At 37.6% G+C, this 16,110-nt stretch overlaps 1 protein-coding gene and 3 gene segments (V, D, J or C); all 4 read left to right on the top strand.

Moving 5' to 3' along the window:
• Positions 1 to 16,110, top strand: part of LOC126951110 (probable non-functional T cell receptor beta variable 7-3) — a 632,711-nt gene that overhangs the window by 315,419 nt on the left and 301,182 nt on the right.
• The window catches only part of LOC126951109 (M1-specific T cell receptor beta chain-like), a 418,381-nt gene that overhangs the window by 152,448 nt on the left and 249,823 nt on the right, over positions 1 to 16,110 (top strand). The gene's annotated exons all lie outside the window — the stretch shown is intronic.
• On the top strand, positions 3,525 to 4,118 carry LOC126951117 (T-cell receptor beta chain V region 3H.25-like). The segment is given in 2 exon segments: positions 3,525 to 3,593; positions 3,707 to 4,118. Coding segments are annotated over 2 exon segments (375 nt in total).
• Positions 12,292 to 13,372, top strand: LOC126951099 (probable non-functional T cell receptor beta variable 23-1). The segment is given in 2 exon segments: positions 12,292 to 12,538; positions 12,675 to 13,372. Coding segments are annotated over 2 exon segments (492 nt in total).

Genomic DNA, 16,110 nt, shown 5'->3' with positions numbered 1-16,110 from the left:
GATCATGAGGTCAGGAGTTCAAGACCAGCCTGGCCAATAGGGTAAAACCCATCTCTACTAAACATACAAAATAATTAGCCAGGCGTGGTGGCACACGCCTGTAGTCCCAGCTAGTCCGGAGGCTGAGGGAGGAGAATGACTTGAACCCAGAAGGCAGAGGTTACAGAGAGCCGAGATCATGCCACTGCACTCCAGCCTGGGCAACAGAGCTAGATTCCGTCTCTAAATAAAGAAAGAAATAAATAAATTTAAGGGAATGATTTTAAAAGTTTGAAATAAGTCAGGTGTGATGGCTCACACCTGTAATCCCAGCACTTTGGGAGGCAGAGGTGGGCAGATCTCCTGAGGTCAGGAGTTCAAGACCAACCTGGCCAACATGGTAAAACCCCATCTCTACTAAAAACACAAAAAAATTAGCCGGATGCGGTGGCAGGTGCCTGTAATCCCAGCTACTTGGGAGGCTGAGGCAGGAGAATTGCTGGAACCCGGGAGGCGGAGGTTGCAGTGAGCTGAGATCACACCATTGCACTCCAGGCGGCTGGGCAACAGAGTGAAACTCCATCTCAAAAAAAAAAAAAAAAACAGAAAAAGTTTGAAATAAGTAAAGATATACAACATGATCATGAAAAAGTGAATCCAATAGTAAGGTTATTTCAATTTCTGCAGTGTTATCTATATATTCAATACCACAGTAGTCAAACTACAAAAGATTTATTTTATGATATTTGGCAAATAATCTACAACTAAGTGAAAAAGAACAAAAATAAGCAATATTTAAGAAGTACAAAAAGTTACGTGAATTGCTCTATCAATTATCAAATTATGTTATTTAGGATAATGAAAGGAGCATGATTAAATAGGCAAATGGAAAATGGAAAATGAAAAATGGGCCCATGAATATACAGGAATTTCACATATGACAGAGGTGTTATTGAAGCTATATGGAGGAATTATGTAATATACAAGTTATTCTGGAGCAGGTGGTTATCCATACAAGGAAAGATTAATTTAAAACTTACTTCACAATATATGCCAAAATAAATCACAAGTGGATTAAATGCTTAAATGCAAAATTCAGAACGTTAGGTGTTTTGGTAAATAATAAGGATTATATCTTCATGAACTTGGGCTATGGGAGATTTTTTTTTATAAAGAATTAAAAAACATGTTTACCCCAAATAAAAGAATAAAACATTCTACTAAATGAAGAAATCCAAAAGTAGCACAAAGAGAGTAAAGACATACACCACAAATTGGAAAGATATTAGCAACACACATAGCTGACAAAGGTTGGGTATCCAATCCAGAGTCTATTAAGAACTGCTATAAATAAATAATAGTTAATCAACCAAAAAGAAATATGGACAAAGGGCAGTTTACAGGCAACACTGGTGGCCTATAATACATAAAATATATTCAACCTTCTTAGCAACCAGAAAGAAGCAAACTAAAACTAAAATATTATGCCATGAGATAATTTTAACATACTAGACTGGCAAAATTAAAAGTATATTAAATAGCAACCGTAGTCTTAGATGTGGAACATTTGAACACACTCATGAGCTATTGGTGGGATCAATTATTTGTCTTAATCACTTTGGAAAGCATTTTGCTATGTTATGTTATGTAAAGTTGACATGTTGCCTTGAAGACTCAGTCTTTACACTGCCAGGTATGGCAAGAATCTTGCACCTAGGTAAGCAGAGACATGTTCAAGAATACAATACTGTTTGTAGCAGCACAACACCCAGGGAAAAATTAGTGTGCATTAATTCAAGAATGAATAATAAATTCTAGCCAATGAATATAATGTAATACTAGAGAGCAGTGAAAGTAAATTGTCTAGATTACATGTCAACATATCACAGACCTAATGTTGAATGAAAAATTAACATTATAGAAAATATATAAACTAGCCAATTTCTCTTAGATACATGTCAAAGACATGCAAAATTAAATACTACACAATTTACAGATTCTTGTGTAAATGCTAAAGACTATAATGAAAAGCAAGTGAATGACAAATTTAAACTTCAGGTTAAACCTACCTGAGCATGATGGAGAAACAATGAGGAAATCTAAGAGTAACATGGACTGAGAAATTCTCAGCAATAATCCAACTCTTAAGCTGATTGGTTCAGGCAAAGGTACTTCTCTATATACATTGCATATTTGTCATAAATATTGTTCTGTATAGTTCAACATTTAATTCTTTAATGTAACCGGGCACGGTGGCTCATGCCTGTAATCCCAACGCTTTGGGAGGCTGAGGGGGGCAGATTACTGGAGGTCAGGAATTCAAGACCAGCCAGTGACATGGTGAAAGCCTGTCTGTACTAAAAATACAAAAATTTGCCAGGTGTGGTTGTGGAGGCCTGTAATCCCAGCTGCTCGGGAGGCTGAAGCAGGAGACTGCTTGAACCCAGGAGACGAAGGCTGCAGTGGGCCGAGATCACACCACTGCACTCCAGCCTGGGAGACAGAGCAAGATCCGTCTTAAATAAATAAATAAATAGATAAATAAATACTTAATGTAAAGCAGCTGCTATGTGATTTTTATAAGTGTGTCAAAAGCTACTATTTGTAAAGACCAAGTTGTATGATTCCTTACCTGAGATGGAAGGGAGGAGGAGAAGAAGCAAAATCACAAGTTAAAAAACTAAACAGATTAGTTCAACCATTGTGGAAGACAGTGTGGCAATTCCTCAAGGATCTAGCACCAGAAATACCATTTGACCCAGCAATCCCATTACTGGGTATATATCCAAAGGATTATAAATCATTCTGCTATAAAGACACGTGCACATGTATGTTTATTGCAGCTCTGTTCACAATAGCAAAGACTTGGAACCAACCCAAATGCCTATCAATGAGAGACTGGATAAAGAAAATGTGACACATATATTCCATGGAATACTATACAGCCATAAGAAAAGGATGAGTTCATGTCCTTTGCAGGGACATGGATGAAGCTGGAAATCATCATTCTCAGCAAACTAACACAAGAACAGAAAACCAAACACCACATGTTCTCACTCATAAGTGGGAACAATGAGAACACATGGACACAGGGAGGGGAACATCACACATGGGGCCTGTCAGTGGGTGGAGGGCTAGGGGAGGGAGAGCATTAGCAGAAATACCTAATGTAGATGATGGGTTGATGGGTGTAGCAAACCACCATGGCATGTGTATACCTATGTAACAAACCTGCATGTTCTACACATGTACCCCAGAACTTAAAGCATAATACTTTTTTAAGTAAATAAATGTATGAGTGATTTTACCTAAAAAAATAGCAAAACAGTGAGTCACAGAAAAGGAAAATTAAAAGCAGGCTGGAACTTACACTTTTTTTAACAGCTAAAACAAAGCCTGCCCTCCTACATTTTATGAAATTGAAACGACTCTGTCCCATGTACAGAGCATCTACAAAGGCTATGGGAAGTGATCACGTCACAAGCAGGTTGCTGACGGGGGCGGGGGGAGCGGGTGAGGAAGCCTTACAGAAAAAGCTACCACCACGATTTCTGTCTGAGTAACCATGTGCCTCAGACTTCTCTGCTGTGTGGCCCTTTCTTTCTGGGGAGCAGGTAAGTCCCTGTTCTGAACTGGTTGAATTCCAGTTCCAAGACTCTCTCCTGTGGCTGCAGTATCAGCCTCCCTCCTGGGTTTTTTCTACAGCTGCTCTCTTCTTCCTCCACAGCCTCCACGGACACCAAGGTCACCCAGAGACCTAGACTTCTGGTCAAAGCAAACAAACAGAAAGCAAAGATGGATTGTGTTCCTGTAAAAGGACATAGTTATGTTTACTGGTATCGTAAGAAGCTGGACGAAGAGCTCAAGTTTTTGGTTTACTTTCAGAATGAAGAAATTATTCAGAAAGCAGAAATAATCAATAAGAGATTTTCAGCCCAATGTCCCCAAAACTCATCCTGTACCTTGGAGATCCAGTCCACAGAGTCAGGGGACGCAGCACTGTATTTCTGTGCCAGCAGCAAAGCCACAGTGCCAAATGTTAGCCCTTCTTAGAACACAAACTCCTTATGGACCCAGCTCAGGAAATAAGTGTGTAGCAGGTTGGTAGGCTCTATAATAACAGAAACCCAACTTGAAAGACAGTAAATCAGAAGGAAAAACTTGTAAACAACAGCTCTAAGTGAGTACAAACAAAGGGGGGTTATTTAAAACAACTGATGGGGACAAAACCCCAGGGAAGGGGCCAGAAGGCATAAAAAGCCTGGATACCTCAGTGTTCAGGATATTAGGTAAGATATACTAGGTTCCCTTTTCTCTCTCTTTCTATATGAGCTTTATGGATTTCTAACAATCCTTATACAAAGAATAGGATTCTGTGCTTTTCACTTGGTAAAGTTGTGAGTTCAGAAATAAGAATGACAAGCAGATCAACTATGTCTTTCAGGTAGACCCTGATCTTCTGACCCAGCACATTTCCTTGAACTAGAAACAAACTCTAAGGGCTTTTGGCATGCTTCTCACAGTTCTCCCTACCATAGAAGCTTAGTGGGAACCATTAGCAATCCCTGCCCACTGGGATGTTACAATCACAAACTTTTATTTATTTATTTATTTTTATTTGTTTGTTTATTTATTTATTTTTTTTTTTTGAGGCGGAGTCTCGCTCTGTCGCCCAGGCTGGAATGCAGTGACGCGATCTCGGCTCACTGCAAGCTCCGCCTCCTGGGTTCACGCCATGCTCCTGCCTCAGCCTCCCGAGCAGCTGGGACTACAGGCGCCCGCCACCATGCCCGGCTAATTTTGTGTATTTCTTTTAGTAGAGACGAGGTTTCAGCGTGTTCGCCAGGATGGTCTCCATCTCCTGACCTCGTGATCCGCCCGCCTCGGCCTCCCAAAATGCTGGGATTACAGGCATGAGCCACCGCTCCCGGCCAATAATTACAAACATTTTTAAAGTAACTCTATTGAGACATAAGATATATATGGAATATGAATGCAATAAACAAATGCAACCACTGCAATGAAACACACCCCCATTTTAAGTGTACACTTCCAACAAATTTTAACACATTTTTATACCCATGTAACCATGATGACAATCAAGACACAAAACATTTTCCTCATCTCAAAAGTCCGCCACATCTCTTTATTGAGGTCTTGTTAATTTCTCTCAGCTTTGCTTTGTATTTTTTATTATACTGATCTTATACATATTTTCCTAAATTTTATTTTAATAAGATTATTATAAATGTACTCAATAAAAAATATTTTCTGCCAAGATTTCACATCAGCCTAATTCAATTTCATCTTTACATTTTTCAATTGACATCTCTACCTCAGCATATTACATAAAAATACCTTCTCCAGAAATTTCATATGGTGTGGAGCAACCATATGTGAGTTCACAGCGTCAGCCTCATTTACCATGTGAACCAATCAAGTGTTAGTCCTGTTCTGTTTCCAGGTAAAATATACTCATTCACATATATTGGAAAAGCTGTGAAATTTCTTGAAGGTGTACTTTAAGAAGAGGTACATTTTGTTAATGAAAGCATACCTATGAGTTAAGATTAATTAAAGGGAATATTTTGCAGTTAAGCACATGATTTGGAATGAGGGATTTGGGTGTTGCAGCCCTACGGGTCAAGCCTCCGAATTCCATTCTTGTTTCTCCCGTAGGCCACCTTCATCACGTCTAGAGTTCTACAACACAGAGTGTCAGTAGTAGGGAAGGTTGTTCATGTGAGAACGGGGAATACTTGGGATTCTGCAGTTTCTGCTCAACTTTGCTGTGGACTTAAAATTGCTCCAAAAATACAATTCACTAATTTAAAAATGGATACAAGTATTCAGATGGAGAATTACCATATTGGAGGCACGAAATGGGAACATACTGTTGAATCTGTTGCAATATAGGAAGGGTGTTAAATGACAAACTTTTTCATTATTTACTCCTTTATCTAGGAAATAGGACACTATTTAACATTGACTACAACGAGGATCTTAAATACAGTAGAACTGTCTAAATTCTATCAATAAGAATAGTATATATAATACCAATATTGGGATCTGAGGTGTCTCAGAATTAGTAACACATAGTACTATAGAGATTATTTTAAAACATAGTGTGGAGATAATTTTGTGATTCCATTTTAGGAATACTATTTCTGATTACATGGTTTCTTAGCATAAAACCTCACTCTTTCATGCAAGAGAGTATATACTATCATACTATGTCCCTGTAGTTTTCTATTCCAATAATCCTCCTCTGGAATAAAATATACATGGTGATAATCATGATGATGATATGGATAATGATGAATATAACTGATAATGCAGACAGTATGTAGAAAGATAGATGATAGAATTTGTACCATGTTTCCAGGACTAGAATACAATCATGGTAAGTATAATATAATACCTGTTATAATTGAGGTCTGTAAACAGTCTAAAGAAGTAGTTTAGTTTTTTTCCCTTGACACTTTGACAAATCTGCAAACTACACATACAGGCTAAGTATTTCTGAGGCTATGTGAACTTCCTAAAAAACATCTCCTGTCTGTGGATTCCAGCATAATGCATACTGTCTTCTAAGGAGAAGTTTTTAACCTGGGATCCCTGGATCTCCAAGCAGTGCACAGATAAAATTCAGGGAATCCATAAATTTGAATGGGAAAATAGATCTTTATTTTAACTAATCTCCAACTGAAATATACCTTTCCTTCTATGATATAGTGAGTAAACCATAGTCGTTTTAGTAATACCAGTGACAAGATAAGTAACAGAAATCACAGACATTTGCTTATATGTTGCATAAATGACAGTTGATATAAAAGTCAGATATTTTCATATCATGTTACATGCAGTAAGTATAGCTTCATCACTATGTTGAAATCGTGAGTTTTCAGATTCACTAGGTTAGATTTTAATGAAATTTAAAGGTGTTCCTATATTAATATATGAAAAATTTAAAAAATATTTTGATATCTACATTTCAAAATAATTGTTTTTCTATATTCTAGTTTATGCATTTAAAACGTTGTTCTGAGATGGGGTCCTTAGGATTTACCAGTCTGACAAAGAGGTCCCTGGTACAATGTGAAGAACTCTTGGACACAGAAATAGATCCTCAACGCAGGCATGACTGACAACCTGAAGCCTAGTAAGCATTGGAAGCAGCCATGTTGCAAGCATTCTTTCTCAGAGTTTCACCCACACTGCTGCACCTCTTAATGCTTCTCACTTTAAATAATTACTTCACATTCTCTCTCTCTCTCTCTCCTGCTCTTCTTTTTCCTCTCTCTCTGCCTTCTGTTTTTCTTCTAGGAGGGAGCAGCAGCAACTTCTAAACCCCACCAGCTTGCAACCAAAAGTTTCATCATGAAAGCATCTTTTAATTGCCGATAACCTCCGAAATAGAACAATATTTGTCTACCAAAACAAAAGCATTCATTAAGAAATCATCTAGGATCCTATTTTTATTTACTAAAACTATTGGGAAGAACCTATGTTATACGATGAATTTAGGCTTATACAAATTTCTACTCAGTGTTGGAAAATGATACTTTAGTCAGCTGGCACAACCCTATGACTGTAAACGTCTGATTTCACTTGATATAGGATTGACTTCCTAACTTTCTGTGAATTAGAACTTCAGGTCCAGAAAGTAATAAGAGAAAACATAAATATAGTGTTTCTTATGTACTAAGAAGTGTTCTAAATGCTTTATTTATGTAATGTTCATCACAGGTTTCGGGGTAGTTACTTATTATCTCAATTTTACAGATAAAGTCAAATTGAAGAGAGGCTCTGTTACTTTTCCAAGGTTACATAGCTGCTAAATGGCAGAGACAGGACTAAAGCCCATGCCGTCTCCCAAGTCCCTGCTCTAATCCCCTGTCACTAGGGGAGGGGCGCTTCAGACACTTTGCTATTCCTAAAATTACAGAAGTAGCCCCCACCCCATCTCTACTGTATTAATTATTTATAGTAAATACAGAGGGTGTAGAGAATCGGTTCTTAAAAAAAAATAAAAATAAAAATAAACTTCCAAACCTCTTCCTGTGTTTAGTTGAGCACAAGTGCATAGCACCCTGTGTGTGACTCTGACCAGGAAATGAGGGATTGGCTCTTCTGACCATGCAGGAAGGCACTTGTCCATTTAGAAGGGATATAAAAAGCTTCTATAAGATGAAGAGGAGGTGCATGTGACTTGATCTCTCTAATTCTTAGTCTCACCATCTGCAAAATCAGCCGTGACAATCAGTCATCACGTAGCACTGACAAGTTCTTTATATTAAGCCCCAGGGAGGGGCTAGATCTCAGCCCCTTCCCTTGGCCTCTCTCTCTCTCTCTCTCTCTCTCTCTCAGAGCCTGTGTCTGTAACTTCAGAGAGATTTTGTCACTGCCATAGGCAGCTGGGTCCTCTCTGCTGTGTGACCCTGTGTCTCCTGGGAGTAGGTGAGCTCAGCACACATCCGGTTGGTCAATTCCTATCCTGGGCTTGCCAGACCCCTCCCTGGCCAGCACCTCCCTTCTGGGCATGATCTGCAGCCTTTATCTCTTGGACCTTGGATGCTGACATCTATCAGATGCCATGTACTGGTACTGGCAGGACCCAAAGCAAAATCTGAGACTGATTTATTACGCAAGGGTTGAAACGGATATTCAGAGAGGAGACCTAACTGAAGGCTGCAGTGTCTCCCGAGAGGAGAAGGGCCTGTTTCTTCTCATGATGAAGTTGGCCCACACCAGCCAAACAGCTTTGTACTTCTGTCCTGGGAGCGCACCACAGTGGAAGCGCAGCCATTGTCTCTCTGTGCGGAAATGTGTCCTAGTCCTACAGTCCCCACCGTATCCTCTAGCTTAATGTTTTCATTTTTAATATTTTCATGAGATTTTACTATGTCCTGTTACTTTTGGAAATATAAAAGATACAAAACTGAAAAGAAAATAGATCCTTTATCCAAGGAGCTAAGAGTTTAGCAAGAAAGTAATTACAATAGAATGGAAAATACAATATATATTACTATAATCCGAAGTCATTTGGGAGCTTAAGGGAGGACATGTGCAATTCTGTCTGATTGAATCAGAAAAAGCAAAGAGGAAGTCACATTAGAACTTCACCAGATAGACCTGGTTCTGAATAGGGCATTCTGGGCAAAGAGAACAACTTTTGCAAAGGCATATTAAAGAGTGTGACACTTTGGGGAACAGTTTACAAAGAGAAACAAGATGATCAATTTACATGAATCAAAAGAAATGGAATACATTTGAGGTAGTAGACAGAAAGGAGTTTTTGAAAAAGTTGAATTCTTGGTTCCATGAATATAATAAGTATGAAAGTCCTTTGTAGGCTGTTGCTCAAAAGAGAGAGCTGAAACTTGATTGTCATCAGCAGACAAGCAAACGATACAATTTTTCAGTTTTCCTCATATAACTGTGATCATTTACAAAGGGCACAATTTCAAACAATATGAAATCATGTTAGCAGTGGCAGTTCCCATTTGGGGTAATAGGGTTCAACTGTCTATGGAACAATGAGATAAAAACTAGAAGTAGGCAACTGCATAGACAAGACGTGAAATTGAGAAACCATAAAGCTGGACTAGAGGTTGAGATTCTGCAGATTTCAGCATGTAAATAATTGAAGTATGGGGACAGAAAATTCCACCAAAATATAGATTTAGATCACAGAGATAAAATGCATGGAAATTAAGACTGTGGTATTCTGGTTCCTTATGGAGATTAAAGAAGCCTGAGAGTGAGGAGTGATTAGAACATGGGATGTAAAAACAGAAGAGGGAGAGAGTGAGGGTTTTGTTTTGTCTAGTATTTGACATTTCTAAGAAAATTAGGGAAAAAAATAAAGGTAACCCAGGCAGAAGAAGCCACAAACACTTCTTGGGTAACAGGGAATAGTCAGTAAAATGTTATATGTTAGTTTACTGAGGTGAACAGAACCTTTTCCATTGAAGTTCCTTTTGGGAAGACATAAGACTTAGCTAAGATTCCAAGAAATCACCAAAGTAGGAAATGAAAAGCCTCCGTGAATGAAGTTGCATGAGTCTGCCTACCAGTGGATAAAGGACAGGATAAAAGAATAGCTGCAAAGGATAAAAGAATAGCTGAGGCACTGAAGTAGAAGCTTCAAGTGAGAGGACTAAATATAACAAACATGAAGAATTATTACGAAACCACAATAATAAAAGTGGTGTAATATAGGGGCACTGATATATAAATAGATCCAAGGGAAAAAATACACATGCATAAACACACAGCAATGGTACTGCAATAATCAAAGAATATATCTTTCAACAAATGCTGATGGGAAAATTGGGTATCTATACAAAGAAAAACAAGTGCAATCGGACACATCTCAATACATAGCCAAAATCAATCCCAGCTCTATTAAAAGCATAATTGTAATAAAGTCACAAGGCTTCTAGAATACTGTATAATATAAGAGCACATCTTCATGGTCTTAAAGAAGGGAAAGATTTCTTATTCCCTCAATCAGTAGGGAACAGATTGATAAAAATCACTATATACAAATTAAGATATTGAATTTATCAAAGTTAATTATATAAGAGTGACAGGATTGACTGTATAGTGACATATCATTAAATATATATATATTTACAACAAATTAATATCTCTATCTATATTTATATATTCAAGAAAAGCTAATATATATAATTTATTTTTTAAAAACCTACAAACTAATTTTTCTACAGATCAATGAGAAAAAGGTAAGTGTCAACAGAAAAAGTGAGTGAAAACCATAAGCACCTAGCAAAATCTCACTGGTCATTAAACATGTAAATGTTGCTAAATTTAATAATCAGGGAAATAGAAATTGAGTCCTATGAAATATATATCCACAAGAATGGCTACGATGATAAAAATAGTAATCTATTGAGTGTTGGCAAGGCAAAGTGTCAACAAGAACTCTCTGCATCACTGGCTAGAGTGTATACAGGTGGATCCATGTTGGAAAACAATTTGGCATTATCTAGTAAAGTTCAACGTGTATGTACCCACTATCCATCAATTCCACCCTTGAGAAAGGCTTTTCTAGAGAAACCCTTCTACAAAAATCAGGACAAGAATATTCACTGTAATACATCTGTAATAGCAAAAAATGTATAAAATATCCAAATGTAACTTAACAGAAGAATAAATCCCGGTCATTATAAAGAAATTACTCAGTAGTGAAAATTCATGAACTAAAATTAAACACACAAACATGAATGAATTTCACAAATTTGAATGAAAAATTACACTGCAGAAGAAAAGTACAGCATTGTCTCATTTGTGTAAAGTTTGAAAACGTGTAAAACTAAACACTATTTTGTTTGCTTTTGTGGCTATGTATTAAAATATAAAAGAGAAGCAAATAATTACAAAAACAAACACCTCAATAGAGTTAGAGAACAGAGGCATGGAATCTGGGAAGAGAAATAAGAGCTTTCAAATGTTCTGGTAATATTTTATTTCCTGTGCCAAGTTGTTTTTGTAAGTGATCATTCTTTGGTATGTTATCAAGTTATTATCTATATATTCAAAGTCAATTTTGTAATGTGGAGAAAACAACCTCACTGAACAATTAAACAAATAAGGAGAAATCTATGGAAAGATATACATTAAGCTGTTAACATTACTTACCTGAAATGAGGATGAGATGGAGGAAGAAAAAAGTGAAAAAAAAAAATCATCAAAAAATACACTATTTAAAATAAATAGTTACAGAGAGAAAAAGCAAAAAAGGGAGGTTATCTAAAAGAAACATTAGTAAATGAACAAGCTAAAATACACCAGAAAGAGCTAGAAAGTGAAGTATTTTTCAAAGCAGTGCCTAGTTTCAGTATCATAAAGATAGTAATTACAACATAGGTATGTATTATACAAAAAGATAATTAGATAATTAATAGCCAGAAGGAATGCCCAGTCTTGAGTTAGAAACTGATGCTCAAATTAATGGCAAAGGACATTTTTGAAACAACTGTGAAACTTTGCATAAAAACTAAATAGTAGATAAGATGAAAATGCATTGATGAGAAAGGATGATGATCATTAACTGAAAAAAGCTTATCAAACAGAATTTCAAGAATATTGTTTATAAAAAATAATGTGTCTATATATCTGCACATTTATATATGGAGGGAGAGAGGGATCTAGAAAGACCCGCACTAAGGTGTTAACAGTGATAATTGCTTTCCGGCAGTGGCATCATATTTTTATTTTGTTATTTTATTTTCTAACGTTCTAAAATATCAGTGCATTGCTTATATTAGCAAAAACAGACATAAAGTATTTTTAAATGAATACAAAACAATTTAGTTATGTTTACTGAGTTAGGATAAAAGCTTTTTTCCCCGATACCATAAAATGTTTTTGCTCAGGAACATGAAGCAATAACATGATGATTATAAGTCTGCGGAGGGATCACGTCAAGAAAGTGCAGAGAGGGCATCAAAAGCCTCATCCCTTTGCGATGTCAGTGTGACCATGGGCACCAGGCTCCTCGGCTGTGCAGCCCTGTGTCTCCTGGCAGCAGGTGCGCCCCGAGCACAAAAGAAAAATCCTTGTCCTTGGCTTGCCAACCCCCAAATCCAAGCTTTTGTTTTGTTTTGTTTTGTTTTTTAAGCTCTTTCCTGGACTCTTTCTACAGCATCTGTTTCTTTCTCTTACAGGCTCTTTTCATGCCGAAGTCACACAGACTCCAGGATATTTGGTCAAAGGAAAAGGACAGAAAACAAAGATGGATTGTACCCCCGAAAAAGGACATACTTATGTTTATTGGTATCAACAGAATCAGAATAAAGAGTTTACATTTTTGATTTCCTTTCAGAATGAACAAGTTCTTCAAGAAACGGAGCTGCACAAGAAGCGGTTCTCATCTCAATGCCCCAAGAACCTACCTTGCAGCCTGGAGATCCCGTCCTCGGAACCAGGAGACACCGCACTGTATCTCTGTGCCAGCAGCCAATCCACAGCATCGAAATGTCAGTTCCTCTTAGCACACAAACTTGTCACAGGCCCAGCTCAGGAAGCAGGTGATGTATTAGGTTGGAACGGAGTAATAGAAAGTAACTGTAGCCAGTTTAAGCCACAGTGGAATTTAACACAAGGATAAAGCGTGTTTAGCAACAGTCAAGAGGCGAGGGACAGACAGTTCTGAAAAGGCACCCTAGGGCTGGGCTCTAGAATGACTCTCTCTCCAGCTCTGATTTTTCTTCAATTTTGGCTGCTGCATGCTTTTATCTCCCGTACACCATCTCTTTCTCTCCAGGCCTCATGGTGAGAATGAGATGGTCACTAAAGATTACAAATTCAGTTGCCATCATTTCCCTACGCTGATAAACACCAGCCCAGCTCTTTCTAAGCCTGAGTTCAAAATCCCAGGAGAAAAAACCAGATCGGTCATGATCCAGCCATGAACCTTCTCATAGAGCACTCAGCAGTAGGCATGTATGTATGTATTTAAAATCACATAAATGTTACTTTTCCACTCAGCTCAAGCAAGGGAACTGCTCGGTTTTTCTATATGTACATTCGGTCTGTTGCTTCTATATGATAGAGAGTACTCATATCCATGTCTTCAGAAACACCCAGATTTTCTCCAGTTTCCTGCCAGAATTGAAAATTCTTGCACAAATACCTTCATAGACTTGTATGATTGCTTATAGGATTATATGCCCAGAGCAAGTCATGATTGCTGAGACATGGAATTCTATGCATATTTTATCTATTTAAATACCACCATGGGTTCTTCAGGATCACTGTACACATCTGCAATCCCACATAAAAGTAAATGGGGTGTTTTCCTACATCCTAATATCTCCTATAATCCTTATCCAGTAATCTAGATTGTTCTCAGTCTAGCAATGTAAAGAGATTCCAATCTCTTTCTCTCTCCACCCACCCCCATCCCCGCCCCACTCACCCACTGCCAGAATATCATCAGAGTTTACCGTAAAGATACAGGTGACAATTTTTTTTAAACTAAATAAACCAATAATTTAAAGGAATTGAGAGATTAGTTTATACCACTATAATAATAACTGGCAACAATCTAGAAAGCTGAATAATGTTCTCTCCCTCCTTTTCTTTCTCTTGCATTTTTCTAATTACTAATGAGTTTGAGCACTTCTTCATGTGATAGTGGTCCTGGATTTCTGTTCTCAAAATGGTCTATCCATATCCTCAGGCAAATTCTCTATTGAGAGTTCTATATTTTCCTCAACAATTTGTAGGAGGTCCTGAGATATACAAGATAATAGTCTCCTTTTTTGAAATGTTAGGCACTGGAAATACCACCACCCAATATGGCACCACTCCTGTCCCAGACTTCAAAGAATCAGTAGATGTGGGAGGAACCAGGTGGTCTCTTACCTTAGCAGGTGCATGCATGTTATCTCCATTATGTGAATGATACTTCTATCTTTCACTTCCACTCTGCTGAATGCTCGACATTCTGTCTCTTCCATTATTACTCATGTCTTTAAGCAGCATAGAAAAGTTACCAGCCATGCCTGTCCCCAAACCACTATCACCCACCAATAACCCTTTCCATCCAGAACTTCTGAAAAAGTGCTTCACTCCATTTTGCTGTGCTTTTTCACAATCTGGGGTAAATTTGATTCAAATTAATTCGTATTGCTCTTTTCTAAGTGGGTTATGCTGTCTGGTTATAGCAAAGGACAGAAAAATTTCACACATCTTTTTGGAAGGCTTAATACTTGCTCACACATTATCTCTTTTAGGGCCAAATTCCAGCCACTGCAAACACCAATCTCCTTGAGCTCTTGATATGACAGCTAATCCATTTTGATTCCACAAATGTTTGCAGAGCAACTCCCATTCACTGAGACATAAAGGCATTGAGAAACTATCAGCTACACTACATGGAATTTTGGTCTCTGGGGAAAGAGAGTAGAGTAAAAAGAACCATAAAAATGTATTTCAAATAATGTGTATAAGGATGACAAAACATAGATTACTTTCATGGAAAACATTAGAATATTATATTCTCTTTGGGAGTGATTTATCAGTGGATAAATTAAAACAAATTCTTGAGGAAGTTTGGGAAAAAAATAAATTTAAGGAAAACAAATTTTAAATGATATCCTGAAAACCATCAGGGTTTACCATAAAGATAACAATCTAAAAAAATCAAACAAACAATTTAATAGTGAATGAGAATATGAATACAGAAAATTCATATGAATATGGAATGAAATATTAGTAAAAATATGTTTGAGAACACTTACAAATGAATTTTGTTGTCCAATTTGATTACGAGTCTAGTCAAAGTGTTAGTCTTTTAAACTACTTATAATAGTGTCAGTTTGAGAATATACAACAAAACTTTTAAAATGTTTATTTTGGGAATTTGGCTTTAAATAAAAATAGTTATTATGTACTTGTTCTATTGCCTTACACCACTATAAAACTTGACAAAAATTGTAAGACAACTATTTTCAGACATCAGACAACAGGCAGTACAGGGTCGCCATCACTGGGAAAGAAGAAACCTAGAAGGGGAATTTCACTATTGTCCTGAGACTGCCTTGACATGATTTCTGGGCTGCAGCACAAGGACGTAAAGCCCAAGCAGGGGGCAGGGGTCTGTCCAGCAGAGGGAGGCAGAGATTGAGTTCAGAGCTATGGCCATGGCTGATAGTGATAGGGATGAGCTACTGAAGAGAAGGAAGCTATGCAGAATAAGACCTCCAAATGTTGTATGAGGTCCCCTCAAGTCTTTAGTCAAAAACTAAGCAGAAAATGCATGGGAAACACCTCCATAAGACCTGGCAGAGAGCAGTTGCTGGGTAGCTGTGAGAGAAATAGAGATTCTGACAGTTATATGAACATGGGAGACATGAATCCTGACCGGGCAGAGCTGAGAGGGCTTGCTGAAACCCCTGGGAATGCAGCTGGCGCCACATAGGGGTCACATCTCAAGAGAAGGACTACCAAAGTCCTAGAGTAAACCACTCCAGAACTGCCCTAACAAAGCTCAGCAAGTCTCAAAAGGATCTCGTTGATCTGCCAATAAGTTCACTGCCTTTTGAAGAAAAATATCTCAGCACTCTCTAAATAAAAGCAAATATATACATATATATA

This window comes from Macaca thibetana, chromosome 3 (genome assembly GCF_024542745.1).
Source record: "Macaca thibetana thibetana isolate TM-01 chromosome 3, ASM2454274v1, whole genome shotgun sequence".
In the NCBI taxonomy this organism is placed as follows: domain Eukaryota; kingdom Metazoa; phylum Chordata; class Mammalia; order Primates; family Cercopithecidae; genus Macaca; species Macaca thibetana.
The sequence above is the reverse complement of the archived record's forward strand: the minus strand, read 5'-3'. Positions and strand labels throughout refer to the sequence as shown.